The sequence below is a fragment of the Diplotaxodon limnothrissa genome, linkage group LG11 (assembly GCF_057381915.1).
Source record: "Diplotaxodon limnothrissa isolate DT_005_m linkage group LG11, D_limnothrissa_male_GT1.1, whole genome shotgun sequence".
In the NCBI taxonomy this organism is placed as follows: domain Eukaryota; kingdom Metazoa; phylum Chordata; class Actinopteri; order Cichliformes; family Cichlidae; genus Diplotaxodon; species Diplotaxodon limnothrissa.
In genome coordinates, this window is record NC_140606.1 from 14,935,395 (window position 1) to 14,948,869 (window position 13,475).

The following is a 13,475-nucleotide window of genomic DNA, read 5'->3' on the forward strand; positions in this document are numbered from 1 at the left end:
AGCAGAAAAGCGCTGAAACTGTGGAGATTTACTTTGGTTCAGTTGTAGCTCAGCGAGAAGGAGGAGGTGTGCGCTTGGTGGTTAGAGCAACGCGAGCTGTTTAACGTAAAAACTTAATTTGTCTTTTCTGTTGTTGGTCCTGTAGTGGCTTTTACGTCAGCTGATGGTCAGATGAAGCCGAGACCCTCGGCATATTAGCGCAGTCTGTACACCGGGACGCACGGTTCTCTTCTGAGAAAGACTTGGAGAGGGAGGGAAAGGTTCATTTGGAGTTCTACAAATGGATTTAATCCCTCAAACTTCTCGAGAGTCACGATAATGCTTCATTAATCATTCTATTTTTTCTTTGCGACCTTCACTGATGTTTGATTCTACTTTTCTCCTCCTCGCAACGGATGAAAATCCATCTTTTTGGCGTGGTTGTTTGGTTTTTGTTTGGGGTTTTTTTGTTGGGGGGGATGTTCTTTATAACTACAAGGATAACGGATCCCTAACTCAGTCTGGCTTTCTTGGCACATATGTGGACCTTATCCAGGATGTTACAGTCTAAGCGGCCCAGGCATCATTGGGCCACTGTACATTACCATCACCACATATCACCACATTGCTGGGGGTCCCGCTGTGTCTAGGAATTACCTGCAATCCCGCCTCTGTCTTCGTCTGGGGACAGAAAACGGAATCTTATTAATAAGTGTTTTGGCGAACATTGACATTGGCTTTACGAGTCTCACCTCTGGGCTACTATGCAATTACAACTCTCCTTTGTTTTGATCATCTTGCACTGCATGGATTACATTGGTTGTCAGCAGCACAGCAGCTCCAGGCACCGGCAACATAAACGTGAGTAAAGTGCTGTTCCGCGCCACAAAGTCCCATTATTAGGCTTGTATATTATTTCTTCTAGTTTTTAATTGATATTCACTTAATTTCAGCTTATGCTCAACAATATTTATTAACCGATTTCAGTCGAAGTTACGAAGATCTGCATCGTACATTCTGTTGCCATTAAAACAAATCTTCCAATATTTAGTCTTTGGTCAGATTTCTTAATCGGTTACATTAATTTTGCGCCGTGTAATAAATTGACAGATATGAAAGTAAACAAACAATCCTCCTGATGCGCTTTTAAAGTGATCACCAAATCAAAACATCATCAAATAAAAGTTCAGGTGACATTTAATTTTTCTGCATATGAAACAGGATTAAAAGCAATAATTAACAAATAAATAAATAGATAAAAACAAAATACTTAAAACAACAACAACACATTACCATCACCCATACTCCCAACTCTAATTTCTGCAATGGAGTTTAATAATTATGTATGTTTGCTTAATTTGGAAAACTGGTATTTCCTTTTTTTTTTTTTTTCTTTTTTTTTTTTTTTATTAAATGTATATATTTTGCCCGTGCCTAGACTGGGTGAGCGAATCAAGCTCTCTATTAAAACCCTTTTCCTTAATTGGATTCATTCACCTGAAGGCTGCAGCAGCCTCCCTGTGCGCTCGGTCTCGTGGTTCCCGTCGCTCTCTAGCGGTCAGCGGAGCAGACTTCATGCGCGGAGTTTGTTGTTTGTTTGGTTTCAGGGTTGGTGAATAATAAAGCTTTAGCTCATATACTTAGTGAGATTTACGTGAATTTGCTGCCTTATACTATAAAGTATTAAAAAACATTTTTTGGAGATTTTTTTTAATCTGTTGGTGCACATCAGCAGGGTACATTCTGATGGATTCATGTTCTGGTGAATATGAATTCAAAATGTAACTCTTGTAATTGTGCAAAATGTTAGTCAATGCAAAACTGACTCCAGCAAACAGCAGAGAAGTTCCACACTGACTGTGAAGGTATTTCGGCTCTCATATATCTCTCTGGGGTCCAACAATATGTCTCCTCTCTTGGGCAATGAGCAGCTTTTTTCCATGACACTATGAAATAATTATCAATAAAGTATTTTTTCTGTTCTTCCTACGCACACTTTATCATTGAGGGTCTCCAGATGTGCTCTGTGACTAACTCCGTTTGAGATGAGCGGTGATAACTGGAATATTCCATGTATCGCTTGCCAGTATGGTCAAAACTGTCTGTGATCTACAACAATGGACCTTCGGAGTGATGTTTTTATCCCTGCCACCTGGGGCTAAAAGATCTCACTACACCTGTTTCTCTTTACATTGGATTGCAGAGCTCAGACCTGCACACAGGACCAGATAGATGTCGAATCTATCGGGCATGTAATGAGTTGATTATTTTCCCTTAAACGTGTGTTTGTACCACACAAATGTAGACATCAGTGTTTGCTTTAGACCCCCCGCATATTTTCACTTTCTGTGTTTATTTCCCTCTAAACAATATTAAAGAGCCTCTCAGCAGAGTGTGAAAGAGATGAAACGAGAACGTCAACAACTTCTGTGCAGGACGATACACTAAAATATGTTGTTTTACTCAAAAAGATTTAAAAAATTGTAACCTCAGCATATATTGACATACTGACCCAATGTTAATTGGTTTTTGTGTTAAGGAGTAGGTTAATCTTCTTTCTTACAGACTGACTCAGTAACCATCAATTGATAGGCCCTTCTATGAATCCCAACTTCCTCTAAGAAAGCAGATATTAGGGAGGATGGAGGGTTTAGTTGGTGAAAGGGTGAATGAGTACAGACATTAGAGGGAAAGCAGGGGGTAAGAGTGAGTGGGGGTGGGTCAATGACCATTCAGTTAGCAGGTCCAAATCACCACACAGAGACAGAACCCAAGCTGTGAGCTTCCTGTCTGTGATGATTCACCCAGAAACAAAGGGGGCGGGTTAATAGTGGGAATTACATTAATATTATAGTTAATGAAGACGTTTCAGCTTCATGGAGGATGCTTTGATTTATGGCTAACAACAGAGTTTGTGCACAGTAAAGCCTGGGTGAATTGAGAGGCATGAAGGTAAGCATGTAACACAATGGATGAAATGAAGTGGGGGGGTTGCAAAAAAAAAGAAAAACAAAATGTGTATGTGTGCAAATGTGTTTATTATATGTGTAACTCTTGTTGTTATGCAAGTTACCACTGTCCAACTGAGGCTTCGTTGGTGCAAAAGCAAGGGGAAGGCCAAATTCCTGTGTTTTAAGGCTTCTGTGGATCAGGGCAACTTGGCAGGAACACATGTGGGCAAATGGACAGCGGTTGTAAAGATAGTCAGGATATTTCAAACAAAGTATCCATGATCTATGGTAAACTGACAGCTAAACCCTGAGTTGAAAATGCTGGCCAATGAAAGCCAGTGGCATGCAATGCCAAGACTGGGGAGGAAAACCAATTCCTGACGTTCTTGCAGGGGTTGCTTTTAATTTACCTAACATATGTGATTATGGCAACACCTCTCAAACAGAAGCAGCAGCGCAGGTGAATATAATAGTATATAAAACGTGGGAAATCTCTCAAAGACTCTTATTGCCTATATACTCACACAGGAGTCACTCCTTGTATGGATTAATATGTTTCTGTCACATAGCTGTCCATGCGAGGGTTTCTCAAAACCCTCCATTATGCCATTATTTAAGGAAGTGTGTTAACCAATGTCTTCATGGAGACAGCAACACTGTAGGTGCCTGGGACCTGGTGTGCATGTCAGGTTGTATTCAGTAAATCACCTCTGTGGTTGTCCACTTTATCGCTGTTCATTGTGCTCCAATTTAAATCAGACACCAAAGAGCAAATATTATATAAGACTGTTATGTTTTTTCAAAGAAGTCATATTTCTACAATTTGTCACTATTAGCCTTTGTTATGATTCGTTTACTTAAAATACTATCACACTGATGCAAACATGTTGGAATTTGAGAGACATTAAACATGCCGGGGACAAAGTTGCAACATACAGTTAAAATGATTAAAACCTACAACCTGTACTTTCATCCATGGAAGACAAAGTGTGGTGAATCATCTCAAACTGGTATATAGTTGGGGAGGACAACTCTACTCTTGAATATATATCAACATAAACTAAACACTTCAGTACTTATGCACATAAACAGAGTTGCAAATATGGAATAAATTGCTGTCATTGGCACTGGGCTTTAAGTTAATGTGACATTAAGTGGTTTGTCTTCTGTAATGCAACCCTTGTAAATATATTTAATTCCTGGTGGAGCTAAATTTACCTTTGGCCTCACACTTAAAAATGTGGATTTTAACCTTTTCTCCATTTTCATTTCATTCCCTGTTTTATTACCATCACTGCAAGATTTTAAAGCTATCGTAGACAGAAACTTGAGAATGCAAAACTCAGATATCAAGTGCTTGTTGTGAGTTTTGCCTCAATTATAAAAAGATATAAAAGGTTCTGTAACAAAAGCAACACTCTTGTAGTTTTGAAAAGCACTGGTATTCTCTCTCTTTTTGCCTTTTTATACAAAAAGGTGGAACATTGAAGGAATGAATTATACATGCACTCAGAACTTTGAGTTGCCCTAAAATATCTGGAAAAATATGTCATATTTATTCATAAATATTCCTTTTTTATAAGAATCCTAATATTTTTGTGTGTGAGATCTATATCTAATGTGAAACCCATCCACCCTCTCCTCTCGACAGCGATCTCTGGTGTGAGCTCAGGGTGCCAGCAGGGTGGCTGTCTGACCTGCTCTGACTACAATGGCTGTCTTTCCTGCAAGCCGCGCTTCTTCATGCATTTGGAGAGGATTGGGATGAAGCAGATCGGGGTGTGCATGACTTCCTGTCCGCCAGGCTTTTATGGCACACGCTCTCCTGAAAGAAACACCTGTACAAGTGAGTCAAATGAACTGCAAATATAAAAATTTTAAAAGAATTTTTATGGATATGTTAACTGACTGCATGATTCCAATGAAAAAAGAACATCCAAATTTGAACGAGCACAAGCACTGAAATATTCAGGCTAAATATGGTGCCTTTAAAAGCGTAACTTGACTTTGTGTGCATCATTAAATCATATGTCCTGCCTAGTGAAGTGTAGTATGGCATGAAGTCGAGGCCTACATGTTCCTGAACAAGTGAAAAACATGAGACTGACCCTGTTAGCATGTTTCCTTTTGGTGACATTATATGAAATCAAGAGTTGCTTTGTTTAAAATCATTTATCATGATCCAGCCTGTAAAACATTAATTTCCCCGCAGTGTCCCATATTGTTTTTCCAGCCTGACACACACACACACACACACACACACACACACACACACACACACACACACACACACACACACACACACACACACACACAGTGACACCCTGTATATTTAACGTGCAGGACACACACGATAACTTGTATGGTTTAAATAAACGCTGGCGGTGGGTCTGTGTTTCTCCGTCAGAGTGCAGGTCGGAGTGCGACTCCTGCTTCAACAAGAACTTCTGCACGCACTGCCGAGCTGGATTCTACCTTCACCTGGGCAAGTGCCAGGAGAACTGCCCCGAGGGCATGGTCCGCAGCGACGCACAGAGGGAGTGTATTCTCAGTGAGTACTCAGAGTTTACATTAATCAGGCATGGGGATTTTTTTTTAAGTTCGCCTTTTATTTCATTTATTTGGGTTGCAGAACTAGTTTATATAGAACTACATTAAACATATTACATGCCAGATTACATTTTGTCTGTGCAGAGTGTCCTGCAGACTGTGAGTCATGTGTGAGCAGCGACATGTGTAAGCAGTGCCGACCGGGCCTATACCAGCTCAGTGGCATGTGTCACCATGTCTGTCCAGAGGACTATGAGCCCAATGACAAACTCATGGAGTGCATACCGCAAGGTCAGTCCAGTGTGAGTGTGGATATGTTAAAGAAAAATGTCTGGTAAATAACCATTTTGAAAAAGCGAGTAACCCCATGTCAAAATTTTGCAAAATATTTATTATCCTTATATTTCCCCTTCTGCCAATTTCCTCCTGTCAGTGCACTGTGAGGTGGGTGAATGGAGCGAGTGGAGCCCCTGCTCGAAATCTGGTAGAACCTGTGGCTTCAAGCGGGGCCAGGAGACCCGCACAAGGCAGGTCATGCAGTACCCGTCGTCCTTTGGCAAACCCTGCCCTGAGGTCTCTGAGATCAGAGAGTGCATGGTCAGGAGGAGGAAATGTCCAGGTAAAGAAAAAAAAAACATAATTTCTGAGAAGATGCTGTGACAGAGTAGCACTGCTTTTGTGCCCAACTTAAATCCCACGTGATGCGACATAAAAACACACAACCCTCCCCCCCAGAAGGAATTATCAAATAAGATGCTTACTATATATTACACTGTCTTTGGTAATTGCTGCTGACCCATCACACTTACTGCCAACATTGTATTTGAGCTACATGGCACGGTTTCAATTCTCTATGAATTCCAGACCACACTGCTTAAGCTTGAACAACCAGAGCTAGCCGTTCTTCCGCTCAGGACTACGACTGTTTACTCAGAGGACTGTCATTGTCGCTAGAGTGAGGACAGTGGGGAGAACACATGTGTGATGTTGCAATGGCTATGCTGCGTGTTTTACCCACGAGAGCTCTTTGGATTTTAAACAGTAAAACCGCTTTCTGTGCTCCTAGTAAACAGGGGATAGCGTGATTATTTCTAATGAATAGAGTGCAAACTGCTTTCAGACGGGCTCGTCCCCTTTTAAACCCGAAGCTGTAGTGCATTTACAATCATCTTGTGTTGTGCGTACTGAGCGTGTGGTTGCTGAGGTGGTTGGTGGCTACGGCTGGTTGTTTTTTCGCCTGGGCTCTGTAGTGTTAAATGACAGATTGCAGACAGGGTAGGAGGCTGAGATCCAGCCCCCTGGGGCCTCACACTTACAGAACAAACACTGTGTGTGTGTGTGTGTGTGTGTGTGTGTGTGTGTGTGTGTGTGTGTGTGTGTGTGTGTGTGTGTGTGTGTGTGTGTGTGTGTGTGTGTGATGCAGCAGAAAAGCAGTTGACTCTGGAGCAGAAACAGCCAGCTCAACATCAACATCCTCCCCCTGGGAGGCACGCGGCGACCAGGGGATCAGTATTGGTTTATCCCCACAGCTGCCAATACACACACACATATGCAATAACTCTCTCCCACACACACATATGCAAACCAACACAGGCACAAACAATTCCAGATATAGATGTGCCATTCTCCATTTCAAGCAAGAGCGATAGATGCACATACTCACATTTCCATGCAGGCACACACACATACCAGCATTGTCTCACTGAAATAACTACACAGCCATTACTCAGAGTGGTAATTTGTGAAGACAGTATACTGAGTTGGCGTGATTTGTAAGGCAGACTGTGAAATATGCCCTCTGTCTCTCTCTCACACATTTCCTATCTGTATCTTTTCACTGATCTATCCCCTCATCATCATCCCCAACACACACACACACACTCCCCAACAAACCAAAGAAAACATAGACCCCCATATAAGCTCCCAGCTAGCGCACCCAGTCATTTGGGGTCGGTGCCGAGAGTCTAGCGTAGAGTCGACGGATCTGTTGATGTACCCAGAGACTGACGAAAGGGGTACAGAGACAGAGCGACAGATAGAACGAAAAAGAAAGAAAGAAAGAAAGAAAGAAAGAAAGAAAGAAAGAAAGAAAGAAAGAAAGAAAGATCTGTGCACAGACACAGTACAGACCCTTCTTATCGACTTTGCTCCTTTGTGGGATAACCCGATTGCCCCAGCTCCAAGAGAAACCCTGGTGCGTGGGAGCTAATTATCTGCCTCGGTGTATCCTCTACCCGCTGTTTACGTTCTGCACACGCTAGAGGGTCAGTGGTCTGACTTCAGAGAGCCTCCAGTAATCCTCCAACAGCTCTCTGACACTGATACATCCTTCCTCTTGTCCTCATCCTTTTCTCCTCTTTTGCACTTTCTTCTTTTGTCCCTCCGCCCCCTTCTATCCTCTTCTGTTCCTGCTTCTCTCAGTACATTGTTTTACTCTTCCACATTAGAACACTAAGTCCTTCACTCATTTCATCCAATCTGGCCTGACCCTGTTGTTTTTTTTCTTTACCATTGCTCTTCTTTCTCCTTATTCTTCTTGCTTTTATTTTCACTCATCTGTACCGCAAACCTAAACTCTTGTGATACTTTGTGTCCAAATGTCTGTGTATTAAATCTAGGAAATATGCGACAGAACCTTTAATCAGTTCATAAAAGGCTACGGGCATGCACAATCAGTAAATGTTGACATGTTGGCAAGATAATTTTCCTTCTTTTTTTTTTGTTTAAACCAGTTAGAAGGTAGTGGCTGTGCTGTACTTTGCAGGGTAAGTGTTCATAATTTTGCATGTAATCTTCAGATGACGTTGCGCGACTCATCCCAGGAAACTGTCAAAAATAACCCTTTCTCACATGTAGCACATGGCAGGAGGTAGTATGTAAACACTCAGGTGTACTAGATCAAGATTGGGCAGGTTAAAGACTGCTTACTGTCCCATCTAACCGTGCTGACATTTGCATTCTCACGTGCCCCCAGGAATGGACTGGTAATGTGGCATTCCAGGCATTTACCTGTGGTCCTATTACCTGTGCATATAAATGGATGGCAAAATTGTCCTTTAAGCAACTACTTTTTACTTTCTTTCTTTGAGTACATTTCAGAGACTTTACTTTTTCACTTTTACTTGAGTAAAGAAGTTGAATCAGTACTTCAACAGTACTTTTTAACACAAGTATCTACACTTCTACTTAAGTACAGAATGTCTGTACTTTTGCCACTCGTGCAAGCAACAAGGATTCAGGTAACACGAATGGCTACCTTGACCACTTTTTTAGCCTAAGTATATCTTTGAATTGTCACATGCTGCAGTGCAACAAAGAACTAACCCAACGACAACTTTAGCAACTTGTTTAAAACCTGTTTCAATATAAATAATCAAATAAATGTAAATATATACAAAATATGTGTATGCATGATAGATTGTATGTGTCCAATCACAGCACAGTTCATATGCATTGTTTCAAAATGACTGATATTAGGGGAAAAAAGCTTTTGATCTCCAAAGGTGTCAGCTATTGTAGCTCCTACATCCGCAAAGCTGCAGAACAATTTCAAAATCCCAAATGCCACCTGGGTCTGATTAAGCACTGTTTTTAAATTAGTGATATAAAATCGGAAGAGGTGTAAAACTGTGGGGAAGCAGACATGCTAAGTCTCAGAGCTAATTTATTGATGTTGACATACACAACCTCATTTGCTGCCTTCTCTCTCAATAGTTGTAATGTCTGATTTGTCCTTCAATTAGCCTGCAGTTCACCTCACTATCGCTGTAGCTGGATGGACCTTAGCCCCCCTTTTACTCCAGTATACACACCCTCAGTGACACTCATGCATATTAGAGACAGTTGAGCCAACTAACAGCAAGCAGTCAGCGAGGGCGGAGGTTTACACACACCCACAGACCCCCATGACATTCTGCCAACCATGCAGCCAACATTCCACTTATGGGACAGCCCATAGCCTATAATCCCCGCCTGGCTCTCGCCAAAATCTCCCCGGACGACAGAACGCCTGCCACAGGGGATGTGCAGTGTTGGGAAGGTTACTTTTAAAATGTATTCCATTACAGAATACATTTTTATGGTGGCACATCCCGGATGTGCCACCATAAAACCTACAGTGCCCCTACTAAATATTCACATACATAGACACAAACCTCCCCTTACCCTCACTGCCCCTTAACTTTCTCATTTGATCTCTGTCTGTCTGCTGTTCTCACCACAGTTACAGAGTCGTCTAATACGGTCTGTGATTTTTATTCCTCCTTCACCACTCTATACTTCTGCTTGTTTTTTTATTTTGATATTTTTAGTGTAGCATGCTTGCTCACTTATTGCTCCAGCATACACACACACACACACACACACACACACACACACACACACACACACACAGAGAGAGAGAGAGAGAGAGAGAGAGAGGGAGTATTGTGTATGCAGTCAGTAAAGCCCTCTTGAATCCTGTCCTTTATGACAATGTTGTAACAGATTTCTTGCAGTTATATCATAGCCAGTTCAGCAGATCTACACTAACTTATAATGTACAGGCAGGCATTTCAAAGGGAATAACATGGCCTGATAACAGAGGTGTCTCCATAGGATTGCACAGCCCTCCCCTAAAATATGATTGCCTCAGTGCCCAGCTTTCCCTAAGCTATAACCTATATATCCCATGTTACTGGACTAGAGCAGCATTAATCTTAGAGCCGTATAAAGCTCCTGTAAATGCCAACTCACATATTTTTTGCAAATATTCCAGATGATCCTTAATGATAGATTACAGGAAACTTACAACAAAAGACAAATGTTTGTCATCTGTGGCGTCTTATGTTGAATTTGAGAGTAGTTACAGGCAAGATATTTACTGGATCCAGATTTGCCAGAAATGTCATATGTCATATAATCATAAATGTTTCCATTGCTTCCCAGCTGTGGCAGTTACCACAACTGGCTCAGCCGTAAAGAGTAGCTACTACTAATGGTTTAACATTATATCAAAATGTATATGACTGTCAAGCATGCCAGCTATGTGCTGAGATGCCAGGACACTGCTCGCTTGCTAACTTGATCATCTAGCGCAGGGATGTCAGACTCATTTTTTATCACCACTTTGATCTTTAGTGGGCTGGATCAAAGGAAACTCATTTCTGTCAGCATAAAGATACTTAACTAATCATCCAGACTGTCTATATTTATAAAAGACCTATTTTCCTTTTCTTTTTTTGTGGTTAATTTACAGAAAATCTTTTCTTATCTACCTTGGCACAGTTTGAATGGCAATGGGGGAGGTCTTTATTAATAGGAAAAGCTGTAAAATGTATTAAAATACAGCTAAAAGTTCAAAACCTATGTACTCCTTTCAGTGGGGCAGATTGGAGTTTTTGCTGGACCAATTCTGGCCCCTAGGACTTGACATAAGGTTTAAAAATCTGCCGGTCAGTGCCTCTGAACCTCACCAAATAATGCATGCAACCAATTTAAATCCTGAAACAAACAGGAAAAAAAATTACATATTACGTTCCATTTATTTCCAAAAAAGTAGCAACCTTTGCATTGTTCAGAAATTACTGTTTCCGATCGCTTCCAGTCTTTGTGCAAAGAAAAGCTAAATTCACGGTGGTTTAGGAAGCTGATGGCCCATGTGCTCAAGTTCCACATTATGACGCTACTGGAAGTGTTTCATGTGTTTTCCCCACAGCCAAAAAATCCTTCACTGAAAGTCTTTTAAGACTCTGTGATATTTTTCATCAAAACTTGACTTTTGGGAATGTGCTAAATGTCGGTTGAAAATGTTCCAGAACCTCTTAAGGTGTCCCATTTGTGGACCATTATACACATGTCAACACACAGTTTACAAAAGGCCCATCAGAAACTGTTCCAATTAACCAAACGCAGGTTGGTTTGATAAACACTCTCGTAATCATCTCAACACTGGCATGGATTAGGTTTCTCTTCTGGCTCGACAAAAGCACAGGGGCTACAGTATGACTAATCCACTGAACTTGTAAATAGTTATGGTGTCAGGGCAGAGAAAACAATGAGAGCAAAGGGGACTTCCTGTGTTTACAGAGGACAGGGGGCATACCCCGAATGAGTCAGTGAGTCAGATTACTACATCCGTCCATCTATCCAACCATCCATCACTAAAATCACCTGTCTTCGCAATAATTTGTTCTTTTTTTTACTTACTTTTTGCTCACTGTGGTGTCTGTCTCCTGTCCTCTTGTTCTTTCATTATTTCTAGAAGGTTAAACACAGCTGGCAGAGAGAGCTTCATATCACAAGCTCAAAATGTGTGGGTCAGACTTGATCCCTGGTCCAAGCAGACACCTGCCTTGATTAATGAACGGAGTGGGAGATGATGAGCATAGGAAGGCTGGGGGGTGAACGTGAAGCGGACAGGAGAGAGACAGGGATCTCGTTTTCTCTCCCACTTTATCTCTCTTTCCCCTCTCCCTGTGTCTCTGCCTACTGCCGACTTCAGCAGTTTCACAATCCCCGACCGGCCAGCCAACAGCCGAGCAGGCCGTGCTGCTCCGTTCCACTCACACATGAGCGGCAGCAGTACAACAACAGGAAAGGGCCTCCTCTGCTTTCACTTGCAGGTCCTGTCTCCAAAACTCCCTGCGGCTGGATCTTGTTATTATCATTATTAACTATGGCTCGAGCAGAGATAAACCTTCAACATTCCAAAATTCTCTGTTTTGTTTATGAGATGGTGTTGCAAGAACAGATAAATTGGGGGTTTATTTAAAGGCTTTCTATTTTGGACAAAGGTCTACTCATCACACACGGAGAGGGCTGCAACAGCTGATAGACCCGACAGTGTAGCTGCTTCCGCTGATTAAACACTGACATCTAGTGAGAACCTTAGCATGTTGCACTGTAAATGAAAGTTGTGCACAATGCTTTACTTTCAAGTGCATACTTTCTGGAATTGGCATTTCTTACTTCACAGAGGTTTCCCAGCAGGACAATCTTTTGAAATATTATTGACATCTTACTACATTTACTGCAGTTTTTAACAATATTTTTATTCCAAATTCCTTTGTGAAAATACTTGTGCAGTCATTTCTACTGACACCTCCCACAATCCACTGACGTTGCAAATCTTAATTTTTTTTGGTCTTCTTAATTTTCAGGACGGAAGAAGAATGAGCGGAGAGAAGGAAGGAATCGCAACAACCGGAAAGATAAGGAGAATCAGGAGGGGAGGCGGGAGAGGAAGAGAGAAAGGGAACGAGAGAAGGAGAGAGACACGGGTGAACGTGAAGATTCTGTTAACAGGAACAAAACAGAGCACAGGCACCGCAGAGGCCATGAGACAGAGCTAGTCTCACCTGTAGACGGCCCTATCCAGTAGTGCTCGGGGGAGATAACATCCAATGCCTCACCACCTTACTTCTGTCATCTTCCCATCCTTCGTGTTCCAAAACTTCCCCGCCCTCACCTCTGTTTGCCCCACTCACAACCTCTCTCTGCAGGGGTGTTGCTGCTACCTGTATGATTTGAATATACTGTTTATGCACAAGCAGGACGGGGCACATTCAGCCAAAAGGCTGGAGCCACTATTGTTTTCAGCTCCTCTTCAACCGCTGAGAGCGTCTCTTATGAAAAGTCCAGGAGACACTGCTGAGACTGCTGTTGGGACTGCAGAACACTGAGAATTGTCTGTGACAGTGTGGAGGACTGTCAGAGAAATGTAATGAGAGACAAAGACATTACACGTTTGTTGAAATGGTTATTTAATAGGGCTCTGGTACAACATTGTGCATCTTGGATTTTGAATGTAGATTTTCCAGCATTATGTAGAAGAATTCTCATTATTGTTGTTCTTGTTCTTTAGATCTCTTTATTTGGTGCAGATTTTGTAAAGAAAAAATAAAGATAAAAAGTGAGGTTTTTTTTTTTTTTGCTCTTTCCATCTCGTGACATCTTCATAATCACTACAGCTGAGGGTGACCTACCTTGTAGGCAACTGCATCTTTGAATTATTTG

The 13,475-nt window shown here is 41.7% G+C and overlaps 1 protein-coding gene across 1 annotated transcript; it reads left to right on the forward strand.

The window, feature by feature from the left end:
- Positions 1-284: 284 nt before the first annotated feature.
- rspo3 (R-spondin 3) lies at positions 285-13,226 on the forward strand. Its single transcript, XM_085366243.1, has 6 exons — positions 285-840; positions 4,582-4,776; positions 5,338-5,481; positions 5,625-5,771; positions 5,914-6,099; positions 12,620-13,226. Exons 1-6 carry the CDS (start codon positions 744-746, stop codon positions 12,838-12,840), a joined length of 990 nt encoding a protein of 329 aa, XP_085222369.1. The 5' UTR covers positions 285-743; the 3' UTR covers positions 12,841-13,226.
- The last annotated feature ends 249 nt before the right edge of the window (positions 13,227-13,475 follow it).

Excerpts from the sequence above, each read along its gene's own strand:
- rspo3 (XM_085366243.1), top strand. The coding sequence starts at position 744 with ATGCAATTACAACTCTCCTTTGTTTTGATCATCTTGCACTGCATGGAT. Across the intron at positions 841-4,581 it reads CAGGCACCGGCAACATAAAC|CGATCTCTGGTGTGAGCTCA; the intron begins GTGAGTAAAGTG and ends TCCTCTCGACAG. Across the intron at positions 6,100-12,619 it reads CAGGAGGAGGAAATGTCCAG|GACGGAAGAAGAATGAGCGG; the intron begins GTAAAGAAAAAA and ends CTTAATTTTCAG.